At 44.9% G+C, this 16,305-nt stretch overlaps 1 protein-coding gene across 1 annotated transcript; it reads right to left on the bottom strand.

Moving 5' to 3' along the window:
• Window positions 1-286: 286 nt before the first annotated feature.
• Window positions 287-15,316, bottom strand: LOC125443747 (cytochrome P450 2J6-like). Its single transcript, XM_048516047.1, has 9 exons — window positions 14,658-15,316; window positions 12,566-12,728; window positions 9,328-9,480; window positions 8,597-8,757; window positions 7,055-7,228; window positions 6,091-6,229; window positions 3,154-3,341; window positions 2,557-2,698; window positions 287-1,138 (listed from the first exon to the last, which is right to left on the bottom strand). Exons 1-9 carry the CDS (start codon window positions 14,814-14,816, stop codon window positions 951-953), a joined length of 1,467 nt encoding a protein of 488 aa, XP_048372004.1. The 5' UTR covers window positions 14,817-15,316; the 3' UTR covers window positions 287-950.
• Window positions 15,317-16,305: the final 989 nt, after the last annotated feature.

Genomic DNA, 16,305 nt, shown 5'->3' with positions numbered 1-16,305 from the left:
CTGCAATGGATGCTCTAATTAATAGTAGTAGTAATAAGTTTACTGTCTTGGCCGTTGGCCTTCCCAATCTCCTCATACACAACATAATAAAATTAAAACATACACAGAAAACATCCCATATACCAATGAAGCTAAAATGAATTTAATTAATACTACCCTGTTTCCCCGAATATAAGACATCCCCTGAAAATAAGACGTAGTAGAGGTTTTGCTGAAGTGCGAAATATAAGGCATCTCCCAAAAGTAAGACGTAGCAAAGTTTTTGTTTGGAAGCATGCCCGACAAACAGAACACAGAAAAATAAGACATACCCTGAAAATAAGATGTAGCGCATCTTTGGGACCAAAAATTAATATAAGACACTGTCTTATATTCGGGGACACTGTCTTATATTCGGGGAAACACGGTAATACAAATATCCCTGTCAAATAAATGTTCAAGTTAAGCTAGCTTGAGAACTGGTCCTTGAGATTGGTCCTTGACAGTTGTGGGGGAAGGGGTGAAAGGTATTCCACTCCAGCAAAGGCAGGAAAATTCCTCCAAGATGGCTACTCTCTTGACAGAAAGAGAAAGAGTAGCCTCCAAGATGGCTACTCTCTTGACAGAAAGGAAGTGGTTTCAATGGGGAATAAAGCCTTACACTTCAAAGCAGCCTTTTTTTTCCAGGGGGACAGATCTCTATTGTCTGGAGACCAGTACTAATTCTGGGAGATGTCCAGGCCCTACATGAAGACACTACATTTATCTATCAAAATATAAACATTGCCCATTTAAAACCAAATAGAATACAAAAATGGAAAGCATGCAAGATACTAGAATTGTATACACATAGCTGTCTGCTTTTATAACTTGAGTTAATGGTGCTCTAGTAGAACCTGACACACACTCAGCTTTGAGTCAACCAACTTGCTACAGAGGTCCTAAATAATCCAAACCCCACTTAGCAAAGTTCATGTTTCCCGGCGACATTTCAGTGCCACTTTGAAAGGTCCTGGAGCCAAGGTGATCCCAAACTGGGGGGTCAGGTCTGGCGCCTTTGATTCATCTGGCCACACCACCTGGAAGTTTCTCAGGATGCTGGTGAAGAAGAGGAACAGTTCCATACGAGCCAGGTTCATCCCTAAGCATACCCGTGGACCTGAAAATAAAGAGACAAAAGGAAACTGGTAGTGATAAAGGCTGGTGTAGTATCAGCATCTACCTAATGGTGCAGGTAGCATTTTTCAGTGTTGTAAAATGCAGGAATAGCACTGAAAGGAGGGATTTTTTTAAAGAAATACCAAGTTTCTGTGGATGACTTTGCCAAAGTCAATCAAGACTGCTTTTGCATTTATAATTACAGCAGTCCTTCATAAACATCTGCACTGCTACGACCAACTATACCAGGGATCCCCAACCCTTATCAGCAAGTGTGCATCTTTGGAAGTCTGATACAAGATGGTAGTTACAGCCACAAAATGGCTGCTGCAGGAGGTGGAGCCAACCACAAAATGGATGCCACAAAAGGTGGAGGCAACCACAAAATATCAGGGCGTGGGGTCATGCATAACTCAAATAGCAACTCTTAAACATTTCTGGCAGAAGCTCCATTTAATGGGATGTCTTTTAAAATTGTTGTTAATTTTTTTTTCTTCCATACACATAGCTTCCCTTCAGTCATGCATTGACGATCCTCGTGCTGGGGTGGCAGCTACTGCCAAATGGAACTGTAAAAAGTGTACAGCCCATCAAATTGCCAGTGGCTCATCAGTAGCTCCTCTAGGCAAAAGCCCCACATTCTAAAACACCTGGTGGGCGTCAAGCAAAGTGCTGCCAGCACCGTAGTGGTCATGCACAACATCTTGACAAACCCTGAGCTACACTCTGGTTCTGTGATTCCTAATACGGTGACCAATACATTTCCTGGTGCCCATGCTGTTCTTCAAAGAAAGGAACTGTTCCTTTCTTCTGGAGCAAACGATGCTTCAGATGATTCTAGGAAGTATTACCTTGTCTGCAGGGAACTTCTATTGAGCAACGCCTGACTTCATAATGGGAGAAAATGTGCATGTAATTTCCCATCATTTTGTGATTGGCCCCACTACTCCACAACAGCCATCTTGTCATTGGGGGCAGCCATTTTGTGGCAGCACCCACTCCTTGTTTTCAGAATTCCAAAGCCCAGAGAAACTAGAGACTTCTGCCCTAGATAATATTGGCAGGAAGCATTTGCAGTCTTAACTTCGCTTGAACACACCAACCTAACTGTAGTCACTGTTCAAAAGGAAGGAATGGTTAAAAGATAATCATAGGATTGTTGTCCACTAAAGGTAGCAATAGGGAGGCCAAGCAGACATTTGAACTCATGGTTAAAGAATCATTCAATCTGTCTTGAATGACTTGGGGCACATTCATACATTCAGAATTTTCTTCTGCTTGACGGGTGCCAATCTAGGATGCATTCTCATAGAGAAGTCAACACAAGTCAGGTGGAGTTGAAGATTTTAAGATCCGACTACTGCATTTCTCTGTGGCATCTGCAGACCTGTTTTTTAAGTAGCAACAAAAAGAACTTACCTGCTGAGAAAGCTAGAAAGGCTTCGGGCTGCACAAACTCTCCTTTCTCATTCAGGAAGTTGGAAGGGTTGAATTCATGCGGGTACTTCCACTGAGACTCATCATGGTGTACAGAAGTGAGGTTGGTTATAACTGTGGTTTCCTGCAAAAATTAGAGAAAAACCAAGTTATGCCAAAAGGACACACAAAAGCAGTCGTGGGATTCAGTACCACTTTGGCAGAACCGGTTGTTAAAATGGTGCCTGTAAACAACCAGTTGTTACAGTTGTTCCTAACTACTACACCACTGCTGCTGTACAGGTTAATGCTGGACTCCAACATCCGCCCCCCCCCCCCAAATGCAGGAGCATGAGGCTGTAATCAGAAGAGGAGGAAAGAGACATGTGGAGGGAAATACTTAACCCTAGTGTCACTTCCCTCTCTAAGCTGCCCCCTACAAAATGATTCTCTATTCTGGCTATAGTTGTTTTATGACTCTAAAACTTTCTTTGATATCAGCCAAACAACATTTCCCTCTTTAGCTTCCTTCAAATCACTGATTCATCTATAGAGACACAAAAACACATCATGGTCCATGCTCAGCTCTTTCAGGTGTACCTTGGGGATTGTATAACCCAAAAGCTGCACGTCTTTGATAGGCGCATGAGGGACTCCGAGGGGTACCACATTTGCAAAGCGCTGGGTCTCATGAATCACAGCATTTATGTATGGAAGCTTGTCCCGATCTTTGTACTCGATGCACGGATTATTTCCGAAAACAGCATGGAGTTCCTCTTGACATTTCTCTAAGCAGCAAAGATTGCATGTTATGTAAATGGCAACTTCAACTGGCATCGTGCAGGTTATCATCTTAACTTTAACCCTTTTCTTCTTGCACCCCACTATTACACACAATAATTTTTCTAACTCATTAAATTGTTTCACCCTTTTATTTGCCACCATGACACTCTTCCCAATCCAACATTGGTAGCTGGGCAGTTGCTCTGATTTATACATTATGGAATACATAGGTTGAGTTTAGGGTTCTCATACTGTGCAATACATAACAGTCAGATGTGCATCACAGATTCTCCTTAATTCCCACTCGTACAATGCCTGGTTTGGACCAGGACAGCAGAATACACAGAGAAAGGATTTCAGTCTCTCCACTGTGCTGTTTCCATGACATTAAACAGCCCTGGGGGAGGTGTTATTTGATCTATTAGGGAAGCCTGTTCTCTGGCTATTGACCCAGAGAGTGATCCCTGGACCACATTTGCAACGTTGATTCTTCTAACTCTATGGGATGGGACATTGACCAGGCTCCCAGCCAGCCAGTCACTTCCACTTTATTTTGTTTCAGTACTAAGGGAAAGTTTCCCTTAGTATTTTACTAAGGGAAACTTCCACGAAAAAATGGGGAAAAAAAGCACGCTCTTGAACTGCAAAGCATTGCTAAGGAAGAAGTCATACTCTTGAACTATTTCTTTGCTTTTGGGAAGCTAAACTGTGTAAGCAGAGTTGGCCCTGGCTAGTACTTAGATGGGAGACCACAGAGGAAACCCAAAGTTGCTACACTGATACGCCAGTTCCAAACCACCTCTCTTGTTTGGAACACCCTATAGAGTCACCACAAATTGGTTGTCTTGACAGCATTTTCTGCCATCACATTGTAGATAGACGTTGATGGCCAGTATTAGAGTTTGGGGTTTTTAGGTTGCCACCAAAGGGCAAACCCCACTAACCCTTGAACCGCTTTGGTGGAATAGCAGCTATGTCTCTATCGCTCTTTCTTGGGGAAGTGGATGCAGGATCAGGTCCCTTCGGTACTTGATGTTGGGTTTTATTTCACCAAGTCCTCATGTAAGTACAGGACAAGTGAATGCTACTCACCTGTGCTATTGAATACTTGCTCACTTGCTGGGGCAGGGAAGTGGATATTATGGCAACCTCTACCCCAAGGAAGAGTACTTGAGTTCCGAAACTATATGACTATGGATGCTAGACCAGGGGTCGGGAACCTTTGTCACCCAGGGAGCCATTTGGACCCATTTTCCACAGAGGGGAGGGCACTTGGAGCCGCAGATACTTTTTTGACATTTGAAATGAGGATAGCCCTGTATATGGGGGGGGGGGGGTTTGCCTTTACACTTTCTATAGAGTAGACAGTTGTAGTGTGTTGCTTGTGGAGTCCATGAGGTGCTACAGAGAAAATTGTATTTTATTTGTGTAGAGAACACATTTTGAACATTTTTTGTGGGGGTGTGCGGGGGAAAGGGTGGAGCCTCATGGGCGCGTGCACTGGAGGGAGAGAAGATGTGGAGGGAACCCTTTTTTGTAGCGGATGGCTCAGTGGCGGCAGCTGCATGCCTGCTGTGGCAGTCATTGTGGCCACAGCTTGCCTGGGCAGCTGGGGTGAGACTTGAGACACCAGGACCTCTGAGTTGTCTGGCACGGAGTGCTCCCCTCTTTCTGACTTCCTTTTCCCTGGCAACCACCTTCTCCTCCCCGTTTTCCCCACCTCGTCCTTTTTTTTTTCTTTCTCCCGGTTTCTCATGTCCTTCTCTCTCCCTCTTCGTCTCGCCAATTACTCAGCACACTGAGCCTCTTCCTCCGCTGCGTGCAGCCCTCCCACCTTTTATTCCCCTCCAGAGCTTGCTGCTAAGTGCCTTCCACCTCTCCGGCCCCGCCTGGGTGTTTGGGTTCCTCCTCCTGCTTCCCTCCTCCTTCCCTCACTTGCCTGTCCAGGCATCCCGGGTTCTCAGTGCCTGCTGGTGCCCTCGCGGCGCTGTGGCCGTCGTCTCCGCTGAGCTGAGCCACGACTCCCTCTGCTCGGGCTCACCGCCCTGGCCGTTGGGCCAAGTCTGCTGCCTCCACGCCACGCCGCTGTCACCTTGGCCCCATCTGGGCGTTGGGTTCCTCCTCCTGCTTCCCTCCCTCCTCCTCGCCCGTCTGGGCGCCAGTTCCAGCGCCTGCTGGTGCCCTCTGCGGCTGTGGCCGTCGTCCCGCTGAGCGGGCGTGGCTCTCCTTGCTGCCCACCGCCCTGGCCGATTCGGCCAAGTCTACGGGCTCCACACCACGCCGCCGCCAGCGGCCCTGTCCTCCCTCTGGTCCCAGCCAGCTGGCTGGGGCCAGGCTCGGTAGCTGCCTGCCGCTCCCTGCTGCTGTCAACCTTAGCAGAAGGAGGAGGGCTGCCGCCAGCCGTCTCCATGGCGCTCTCACTTGCCGGAGCGCCTGCAGTCGGGGGATGACCTCGGTGAGGTCCGGGGAGGGGAGAGTCCCTGCTCCCGGACAGCTGTGTTGTGTCCGGAGCCACTGTGCAGGGGCAGGGGAGCCGCATGCGGCTCCCGAGCCGCACGTTCCCGACCCCTGGGCTAGACCCTTGCATCAATTATATACCATCAATACACCAGCAATTATATAGTATGCCTGAAGATCAGATCCATCCAAACCTAAATGGAAGCTTTTCAAGAGGATTGTTGACAATGATGTGTGATCTCAATACATTGTTTTTAGACAAATTATTCCCACTATCCTTACTGGGCCTTTACTAACCTTGAACCTCTGGGAACATCATCATGTAGAGCAAACCCCACAGAAGTGTTGATGAGGTTGTCTCCAACCCAGCAATAAACAGATCTGCCAGTATAATAATCAGGCCTTCTTCTTCAAAACTTGATCCTTTATTCTCTGGCTTTCATTAAAAAAACAAGAACATGTTTTTAGACAATCAGATCCATGGCTAAATGGAGTCTAAGGGCTGCTTCATGATATGTTAGTGTGGCAGGACATCAAGCAATCTGATCTGAGTATGTAGTAAAGTAACTGCACAAACCAATAAAGACCTGTGGCTGGATAATCAGGGATCTAAAAGGTTTTCCTTTTCTTACATCTAGCTCATAGATTAGAGCAGTGATCCCCAGTGTGGTGTCCCTGGATACTATGCTGCTGCTGATATGTTTCCTTGCTTCTCCTCAAAGCAAAGAGCCAGTCCTGGCTTTCCTTCGTTTCACTGGAGCAGGAGATGCTTCTGAAGAGCTCAAAAGGCATCACCTTTGCATCTGCAGAGAACATCTGTTCAGGAATATCATGGGAGGATGCTTGGCTTGGCACCTTTTGCCATTTTGTGAAACTCCCAGTGTTCTGCCATTAGTCCAACCAATATGGTAGCCATTTGCGGTAGTGTCCATTCCCTATTCTCAGTAGCTGAGAATTTCCCACAGGTTCAACAGGTATGGAAACCTTTGGATTAGGCCATAGGACTGAAGCTAAAAACCTTTTAATATGGAGACTTTACAGAAAACTGAAAACAAAAGAGAGAAAATTGGCAGATTTTAAATTTGCACTTATACTATACATTATCAAAAAGTTCCAAATCTGAATTTTGAATCTGAGAAGTTTATAAATTTGGGATGTATGGTCAAGTTTTGGCCTATACACTACATCTTGGTTGTTGTTGGGTTTTTTTTTTTAAAAAGCAACATATTCAAAAACATTTTAGTGCACAGAAGTGAAATACCTTTTCCATTTCTTCCAAATACGCATCAATGTAGTCACGGTGCTCTCCAGGAACACGTGTCGCTCTGTGCTCTTCCAGCTCTTTTGACAAGAAGGCAGTGATCTTGTCTAAATTCTTGAATATAGTCCGATGGGGTAGAGGAAGCCACCTCACCAATGGCACCGCATTGTAAAGCTATCAGCAAGCAGAAGAGCTAGTTTTAACTAATAAATCAATTTGTCCAACATCTAGTGCACTTGGGCAAGAATCTAGTGACCAATCATAGGATCATACAATTGGAAAGGGGTTTATAGACCAATCCCCTACTCAATGCAGGTAACCCAGGATTCTGGATAGGTGGCTGTCCAACCACTAGTTGGGTTCTCCCTTTTTCGAGATCTTCATTATCATCCTAGGCAAGCAGAAGATCCATTGTTGAGCTGTTCTAGAGTAGGGTCACCCACCTTTTTAAACCTAACATTCAACTGAAGTTCACTTTTCAGCAAATGAAGTCTTTTAGATTTAAATGCCTTTTGGAGCAACAAAGAATGTGTCAGTTGTTCTCTTTTAGGCAATTGCATTTCATATATCTATGAAGTGCTATCATGTCCTTAACCTTCTTTTCTCCAAGCTAAACATGGTAGATTCTTCAGCGTTTCAGCAGAAATATTGTTTTCCATTTCCCTGGTTGAGGCTGGCATCAGCCAAGGATGCCAGCCTTCCGATGGGACATGGGGATCCCCTGGAATTACTCCTCATCTCCAGCCTACAGAGATCAGGTTTCCTGGAAAAATGGGTGCTTCGGAGGGTGGAATCTTTTTGGCAAACAAACTTTGCTCAAGTCCTCTGTCCATGGAAATGGATGGCGACAAGTCCAATATGGTTTGTAAACTACAGGGTTGCCATAAATTGGCTGCGACTTGACAGCACTTTACATACAAACAGTACACACTTTATACACACAGTGGTATCATTAGTTAATACTGTCAGCTCATGAAGGTACACATGCTATGGCATGTGTTGGGGGGGGGGGATGGAAGTTTAACCTCTTCTCGGTGATAATCATATTACAGAGCCTTGAAAGATAAGTCAGGTGAGACATCCAAATGAAATGAGCACCATGCCTTCAGAATTTGGTGCTCTCAGCCGTGCAGTATTCAAAATCTTGGCTCACGAGAGGTCTAATTGGCTCTGAGCCCTGCACATCATCATCAAGTCTTTGAAGAGTTAACAGATGAGTTAAGAGCCAGAATTTCCCACCTAGAGGTTAGAAACATGTAAATTATATTTTCTGTAATGCCATAAAATGGCTAGAACTGCACTTCACATGCAGCTGTACAGGGGGAAATTGGCCGGCCTTCCCTCTGCCCCAGCTTTTCCATCCAGGGTAAATGCAGCTTGAGGGGTGGGGGTGGGGGTGGGGGTGGGATTTTCAGCAGAAAATTCAGCAAAGATGGCACAGCTTTTCTCCCCTTTTTGAGTTGCAGCCATAAACAGATGCACTGAGCAATTTAAAAAAATCATAATGAACCATATAAAACATTTAGCTCTATCCGCCACTACCTGTGCCCAGAATCCACCACCCAGTATCATATTCTGATGCACTAGGTCTAAGATGTTTCTCAGGTAGTTATCATCATATCCAAAGCGCTTTCCCAAGAGAAGAATGGAGACAATGTTGGTCACTGAGTTGTCGATGAAACGGAAGGGATCAAAAGGCTCCTCTGTGGCATGAAACAAAAGAAGAAAAGCTAGTAATCAAATTTCCTTATACATTTTCTCTACAAGCCATGACTCATAACCACCAATATACTTCCAAAAAGAAATGATTTCTCCCATCACTATCTTTGGATTGTTTTGAATTCATCAGAATGCAGGGCTTGGAGCTAGCCAACCCCTCTTCCTCCTTTATTGAAGAAGAGTTGGTTTTTGTACCCCACTTTTCTCTACCATAATAAGTCTCAAAGCAGCTCACAATTGCATCCTGCCCACCACAAATGTGCCTTGTAGGAAGGTGGGAGTGAGAGAGTTCTGAGAAAACTGTGACTAGCCCAAGGTCACCCAGGATTTTCTGCCCAGTGACTAGCCCAAGATTATCCTCTAAAACTGTCTTCAAACCTCATTCTCCAGATTACTCATGGAAGAGTGGGGAAATCACACCTTGTTCTCCAGATTAGAGTCCACTGCCCTTACCCACAACACCACACTAGCTCTCAGGATGAAAAATTAGTATTTGCAAATTTTTGGAAATTTGGGATGTTATCCATCAGCAGCCTTTCAGGGGTGTGACTCACTCATATTTTCCTCAAAGGTTTGAATTAAGTAAGCAGCCTCATCCAGGATCCGTTCCTCCACTGCTTTCTTGCCAAGTCCAAAATTCCTGAGAACCATCAGTGAAAATCTTCGTTGTTCCTTCCACACTTGCCCATAGGACACAGAAAATATGCCTGCAGGAACATGCAATAGGAAATTTCCCGAGTCTCATAAAATCCTTGATCTACACCTTTAGTGGTCTGCCACTTCTCAGGTTGAGTTATCAGGGGAGCTAGACAAATCTTCCTTGCCTTGGCATTCTTTATCCTGCCCCTTTCCAAGGAAACTGGATTTCTGAGCTATATTTGAGTCCAGTAGCATTTTAGAAACCCACAGGATTTCCAGGGTATACTCCTGAGGGTTAAAACTCCCTTTGTCAGATACCTACTGGATTCGACTGTAGCTCTTCTTCTGCAAACCGAAATGGCTATCCTCTAAAACTGTCTTCAAAAATCTTCCTTCTCTCTCTTTCTCTCTCCTAATGGCTCTCCAAGGAGCCAGATGCATCTATAGGATTCTCCTGTAGAAGCTATGCACTCTTACTTGCACATACTTGGTGCCAAAGTTACCAGTCATTTGTGACAGGGAATAATATTCGTTAGATTACATTTCTCCCTCTCTTTTCAACTGTAATATAAATATTAATTGAATCAGTTTCAATAAATTAAGTTTTTTTTTCAATACACCTCTCACTTCTAACTGGTTTAAAGAGGTGCCAGCTGATTGGTTTGTGATTTTGTAAGGGTTGTTTTTTGTTTTGTTTGAAGAAAACAGATTATTAGCTCTGGTGACATAGATTGAGGGTGAACTTCAATACACTTAGCCATGTGATTATCTATCTGAGGGAGATATCAGCCCAACAAAGGCTTAGTCTGGTCTGAACTATTAGCAGTTAATACAAAGATAAACAATTTTGTTTTCTTTGGGGGGGGGAACTCAGGCTGTTTCTGCACAGCACAATTATACCAGGTTACAAATGGTATCTTGGATCTGTTTTATCCCGGATTCTTCGTTAGCATGGCTGCCTGTTTCTGTGAATGAATCGAGTGAAGACCAGGAGGAAATACTCCAATTTGTTTTGCATAAGCCCGTATCTTTTGTATTTACACCACAAGCGTATTTCCGTATGCACAAACATCCCCGGTGTCCCGCGTTCTGATTGGCTGTTGTTTTTTAGGTGGCAGTTTGAGTGAATGTCTTCTGACTGGTCAACTGACAACAAGCGGGGGTAAACAAATCCCTCCATTTCTCCAGTTCTGGATAGGGCCCAGCACAGACCTCAACATGGCAAGCGGTAGCAAAAAAACAATGGGGCACAGCATCACATGGGGAAATAAATCTCATTCACCAGATTAGAGTCCGCTGCTCACATGGAAGAGTGGGGAATCAAAACTGGTTATCCTGATTGGAGTCCACTGCTCTTAACCACTACACCAAGCTACATAATTGCTTAAATGGGACAACATTCACTCAGAAGAAAAGCCAAGAATAACAGACTCTCTCTTCTACCACCTCTAACCACTGTTTAAATAGAAATGCTAGATTAGCTTATCACACCTAGTGCAGGACAGATGACACCACACACACACACAACTATAAAGGCTTGTTTAAAGAAAGATGAATCTCCTGGGCAAATTGGAAGAGTACTGAGATAAAGGAACAGAGGAAGTTGAAATATTGAAACAGAGCAAGTTTATTCAACCCAGATATAAAAATACATTAATGCAGTTGCAATAATATCCAGCGTGGATTGAGCCCTAAGCCCTGACCTGGATTGCCAAAGCTTGCCCAACCTCAGCAGATCTCAGAAACTAAGCAGGTCAATTGTCTCTAGATGGGAAATCACCAAAAAAGTCCAGGATCACAAAGCAGAGGCAGGAGACAGTACACCACCTCCGAACATCTCTTGCCTTTCAATCCCTCTGGGGTCGCCAAAAATCAGCTGCAACTTTCCACCACCATTTAGCTCTAAGGATTAGAGTGCCCACAGCAAAGTAACATTCCCAAGTACCTACACACACTTTATGCAATATGCAATCTCAAAAACAATGGTGGAGTTTACAGAGAAATAGCACCGGGACAAGAAGAATGTTATATTTCCTATGGTAAGTGATTCTGAATGAGGTAAACATCTGAAGGACAGATAGCCTTCAAACCTGCACTAATATGGGTTGTTGGAAGTTCCAGGAGAAGTGCTGGAGTCATAGTGAGGATCAATACAAAAGTCCAAGTAAACGTCTGAGGGAAAAGATCCAGGACAAAATAGTCACATGGAGAAGACTAGGGGCAACCAAAGCAGAACAGGAATGCTTCAAGATCCGATGACCGAGCACACTTTTGAGGAAGCCAGGAAAGTGCTGACACAGGAGCCGACAAAACGCTCAGTTTGGAGAGAAGGGGGGAATTTGGGTGAGTGCTGTGAACAGAGACCTGATTGGTGGAGGCATGGCAAAGAAGCTTCCCTCGTGCGGAAAAAGAGGGCAGGTTTTGGATCGGGAGCAAGTTTTAAGAGGCAGCCTGAGTTGCATAACAAGGAATTAAGCCAAGGTAAACAAATACGGATTGTTGAAGACTTCCAGGGCTGAAATCAACGGGCTGTACAGCCCGGAAAAATCACAACAGCCAGATACTGGTTAAAGAACGAACCTGAGTTTGATTTCAGTTTGCTGTCTGAATAAAACTGGCACCAGTAGAATTTGGTAAGGGCCTTCAGTTTTTGACTGAGCTCGTTTGCTCTTTGGGCTTCCATTCTGCAAAGGCCCTTCTCTGAGCCTGCGGCATACTTTACGGGCTCAGTATTGTGCTACTGAGTCTAAAATATAGTCAAACTGGATGTTCTGGTTCCTACCTATTCTTCTGTTAAGTCTCCTCTTACTATACTGCATATAACCCCAATTAGGCTTAGAGATCTAGATGGCCATGTATATAAAGATTAAGGAAGGTGGAGACAAAAGTCAACAAAATGGAGGTCTGAGAGACTTTGGCAACACTGCAAGTTTTACACAACCACATAGCACTCCGAAGTCCAATGCTCTGCAGGAAAAGAACTGAACATTAAACACTGAACATATGGAAAGTTTCTTAAGTTTCAACTTATGCCATTGAAGCAAAATAGCAAGGAAGACCTTGTCACTAGTGCGGTGGGTAACATAATGCTCTCTCGTAGAACAAATGGGTAAATCACCAAAAGGCAATTATAACCTGAAAGTGAACTTATACCTTTTTTCTTAGACATGACGTCATTGACAGGGTCAGGTGGCCTTCCAGCAAATTCTGTTCCTTTCGTAACAAGGACCTCTTTCACCAGTGGAAATCCATGAACAATCACAACAAGAAATCCTCCCAATTGCAAACTGAAGACCGGGCCATATGTTTGCGCTAACTGGAAAAAAAATGGTTAGCAGAAACACTGGAACAAAAGCTTATGTGCAAATGTTTTCATTGAATATGTTAATAGACTGGAATACAATTCCTTGAAGAAATGTGGTAATATTTGCACCTTTTAGAACTAAATATTGATTCTGAAAACAAGACAATAATAACCTCTTATTCCGTACAGTAATTTCTATTTTGAAATAGGACGAGCCATTTTGCAAAACCAAATGGAACTCCACCACAAAAAAAGCCTTCATCAGGGGAGGGGTTGCACTGAATAAAACCCCAGACTATTCGGCAGAGCTGAATAACCTGGTGCTGAAAAAGCCAAATAGATTTGAAAAAGCCAAATACCAATAAAAGTGGACACCCCTATGTTGAAAACCAGCATTCCTATTTATAACCAGTCTAAGAAGAAGAGGAGGAGGAGTTTGGATTGATATCCCCCCTTTCTCTCCTGTAAGGAGACTCAAAGGGGCTTACAATCTCCTTTCCCTCCCCCGCCTACAGCAAACACCCTGTGAGGTAGGTGGGGCTGAGAGAGCTCCAAGGAACTATGACTAGCCCAAGGTCACCCAGCTGGCATGAGTTGGAGTGCATAGGCTAATCTGGTTCACCAGATAAGCCTCCACAGCTCAAGTGGCAGAGCGGGGAATCAAACCCGGTTCTCCATTTTACAGCACACCTGCTCTTAACCACTACACCATGCAAGGCCAGTACTTGAGGGCGTATTCCATACAGAGGCAATATTTTGTGGTTGCCTCATTGCTGGGACAGCTGCAGACAAGGCACTTCCAGATGAAACATTTCCCCAAAATTTCCCTGCCCCAGTTGCCCAAAGGTGGCCACCCCCTCTCCTAGGGCTTTTACTTTTTTTTAATCAACGCCATAATATAATATATCAATATACCATTTTCACAATAGGTATAGCAAGGTTCTCTGAATCGCCAGTTCTCATTTTTTAAAAGTAAGTCTTTAGCCCCTTCCCCTTGTGAATATATATATTTTCCTTACCGGTATATCTATTTTTTTAGGGAGGAGTTAAAGACTTACTTTAAAAAAAAGAATGCTGGGAATTCAGAGCACCCTATAACTGCTGTGACAACAGTATATCAATATAATGATGCAATTTTAAAAAATTAAAAATCTTCTTAATTGCACAGTAAAAAATGGCTGTTGCAGGGTCAGGAAATAGGGATGCCAGCCTCTAGGTGGGACCAGGGAATGTTCTGGGATTACAGCTGATCTCCAGACTAATTCCCCTGGAGAAAATGGATGCGTTGGAGAGTTGAATTTAATGGTATTGTACCCCACTTAGGTCCCTCCCCTCCCCAGGCTGCACCCCCAAAACTCCAGGAGTTCTCCAATCTGGAGCCAGTTGCCCTATCCTCCCGCCCCTGCCACCAACCAGGGGGAACCTATTTTCCCTTACAGGAAAAGTGGCTGCCACGTGGGACAAAAATCCAATTTTTCCCACTTGGATAGGAGCAATGCAGGCTTTACTGCAGTCTTTCCCAAAATTTCCAAGTCAAGTACGTTTGAGAAAGACGGGGAGAAAGCCAGCAAAAGCAAAAGGTGCACAAATGTACCATGATGCTGAGGGAAGCTAGAAAAAAAACTGATTTCCCCAAAGCATTGAACTCGGGGCAGACAACTGATCTGAATTCTCAGTGGTGATCTGCATTGGCAACAAGAGATTCCTATGTACATCCTTGAACCACAGTCATATGCAACAGTCTAACAGGTGGTAAAAACTCTCTAGGTAACCTTTTGCCCCTTCAAGAAAGTGGCCATTCAATCTTATTCAGAAGGATTCCAGCCGTGCCTTCCCATATTCTGCAGCAGTTGGTTGGAACTACTATAGTAGATCTTCCTGGATCTCACCTTACCTGCTCACTGTTTGTTCATGACACATTTGAACACTGAGGTGTCCTACCTTATCCAAGTCCTTCAGAGGGTTACCCATGTCAACCTGGAAAAAGTTTCCAATCAGAGGCAGCGGCCTTGGTCCTGGTGGGAGTTGTTTGGAACGAGTGGTCTTCCAGAAAAGATACAACACGAAAGAAACCAGCAGAAGAATGCTGAAAACCTCCATGGTGACAGTGAGGAAGCAGACAGATCAGCCACTATGTGCAGCGCTGTTATTCCAGGCACATAAGAAAGACTTTACGTGCTGACTTCCCTTGTTCATCTGAGAAAGAAAACTTTGGACGGGACAGGCTGATTGTGCAATTACAGCTTGGACTGCCTTATGTGCGTTGGCGTTTTGAGGGGAGCGGCTCAAGCCTTGGGGAAACATTTCTCTGTGTCACATGGGGCGGGGGGGGGGGGGCACATTCAGCTGCCAGCCCCCTCCCTCCTCCTCAGGAGCAAAGAGCCAGAGCTTTGTGCTGCCTGCTGATTCCTCTTCTTGTGCTGTTTCCCCGCAGCTGCCACTGCCACCAGGGTTGCTTTAAAATTACACTTAACTTACTGCTAGGCAAGTGAGTGGCACTACTACAGCTGGGAAGAGCCTGGGGGTGGCTGGGGACTGGCAAGGGAGGGAGCTCCTTCCCTGGCCTTGTGCCCACCCCCAGTCTTTGTCCAGCTGCTGCTAGCCAGGAAGTAAAGTAAGCTTACTTTTGAAGCAGCACAGGTCTTTTTTTGGCAGTGGGGAGGGGAGGAGATCACATCCCCCTCCTCCCCAGCCGCCCTGCCACCACTGGACAAAAAGGCCGTGTAGCTTTAAAATTAAGCTCACTTTACTTCCTGGCTAGCGGCAGATGGACAGAGACTGGGGGCGGGGACAAGGCCAGGGAAAAAGTGCTTCCCCTGGCCTGAACATGCATCCTGACGGTATTATAGACGCAATAGCACAATACTGAGCCTGTAAAGCATGCCAGAAGCTCAGAGAAGGGCCTTTGCAGAATGGAAGCCTCAAGAGCAAAGGAGCTCAGCCAGAAACTGAACTCCCTTAAATACCAAATTCTACTGGTGCCAATTTTATTCAGACAGATAACTGAAATCAAGCTCAAGTCTGTTCTTTAACCAGTATCTGGCTGTTGCGATTTTTCCGGGCTGTACAACCCATTGATTCCAGCCATGAAAGCTTTCAACAATCTATTAATCTGTATTGGCTTAATTCCTTGTTATGCAACTCAGACTGCCTGTTAAAACATGCTTCCCATCCAAAACTTGCCCGCTTTTTCCGCACAAGAGACGCTTCTTTGCCATGCCTCCACCAATCAGGTAGCTGTTCACAGCACTCACCCAAATTCCCCACTTGTCTTCAAAGCAAGTGTTTTGTCAGCTCCTGTGTCAGCACTTTCCTGGCTTCTTCAAAAGTGTGCTCAGTCATCAGATCTTGAAGCATCCTGGTTGCCCCATGTCTTCTCCATGTGACCATTTCCACAAGTTTTGTCCTGGATCTTTTCCCTCAGACTTTTACTTGGACCTTTGCATTGGTCCCCTCTAGCACCTTTTCTGGAACTTCCAACATCCCAATTAGTGTAGGTTTGAAGGCTATCTGTTCTTCAGATGCCTACCTCATACAGAATAACTTACCCCAGGAAATACAGCATTCGTCTTGTCCCGGTGCTATTTCT

This window comes from Sphaerodactylus townsendi, linkage group LG14 (assembly GCF_021028975.2).
Source record: "Sphaerodactylus townsendi isolate TG3544 linkage group LG14, MPM_Stown_v2.3, whole genome shotgun sequence".
NCBI classification, from domain to species: Eukaryota; Metazoa; Chordata; class Lepidosauria; order Squamata; family Sphaerodactylidae; genus Sphaerodactylus; species Sphaerodactylus townsendi.
Note: the sequence above shows the minus strand (reverse complement) of the source record. Positions and strands in the feature narration are given on the sequence as shown.

Excerpts from the sequence above, each read along its gene's own strand:
- LOC125443747 (XM_048516047.1), bottom strand. The coding sequence starts at position 14,816 with ATGGAGGTTTTCAGCATTCTTCTGCTGGTTTCTTTCGTGTTGTATCTT. Across the intron at positions 6,230-7,054 it reads ATTTGGAAGAAATGGAAAAG|CCAGAGAATAAAGGATCAAG; the intron begins GTATTTCACTTC and ends TTTTAATGAAAG. Across the intron at positions 1,139-2,556 it reads CTTTCTAGCTTTCTCAGCAG|GTCCACGGGTATGCTTAGGG; the intron begins GTAAGTTCTTTT and ends CTTTATTTTCAG.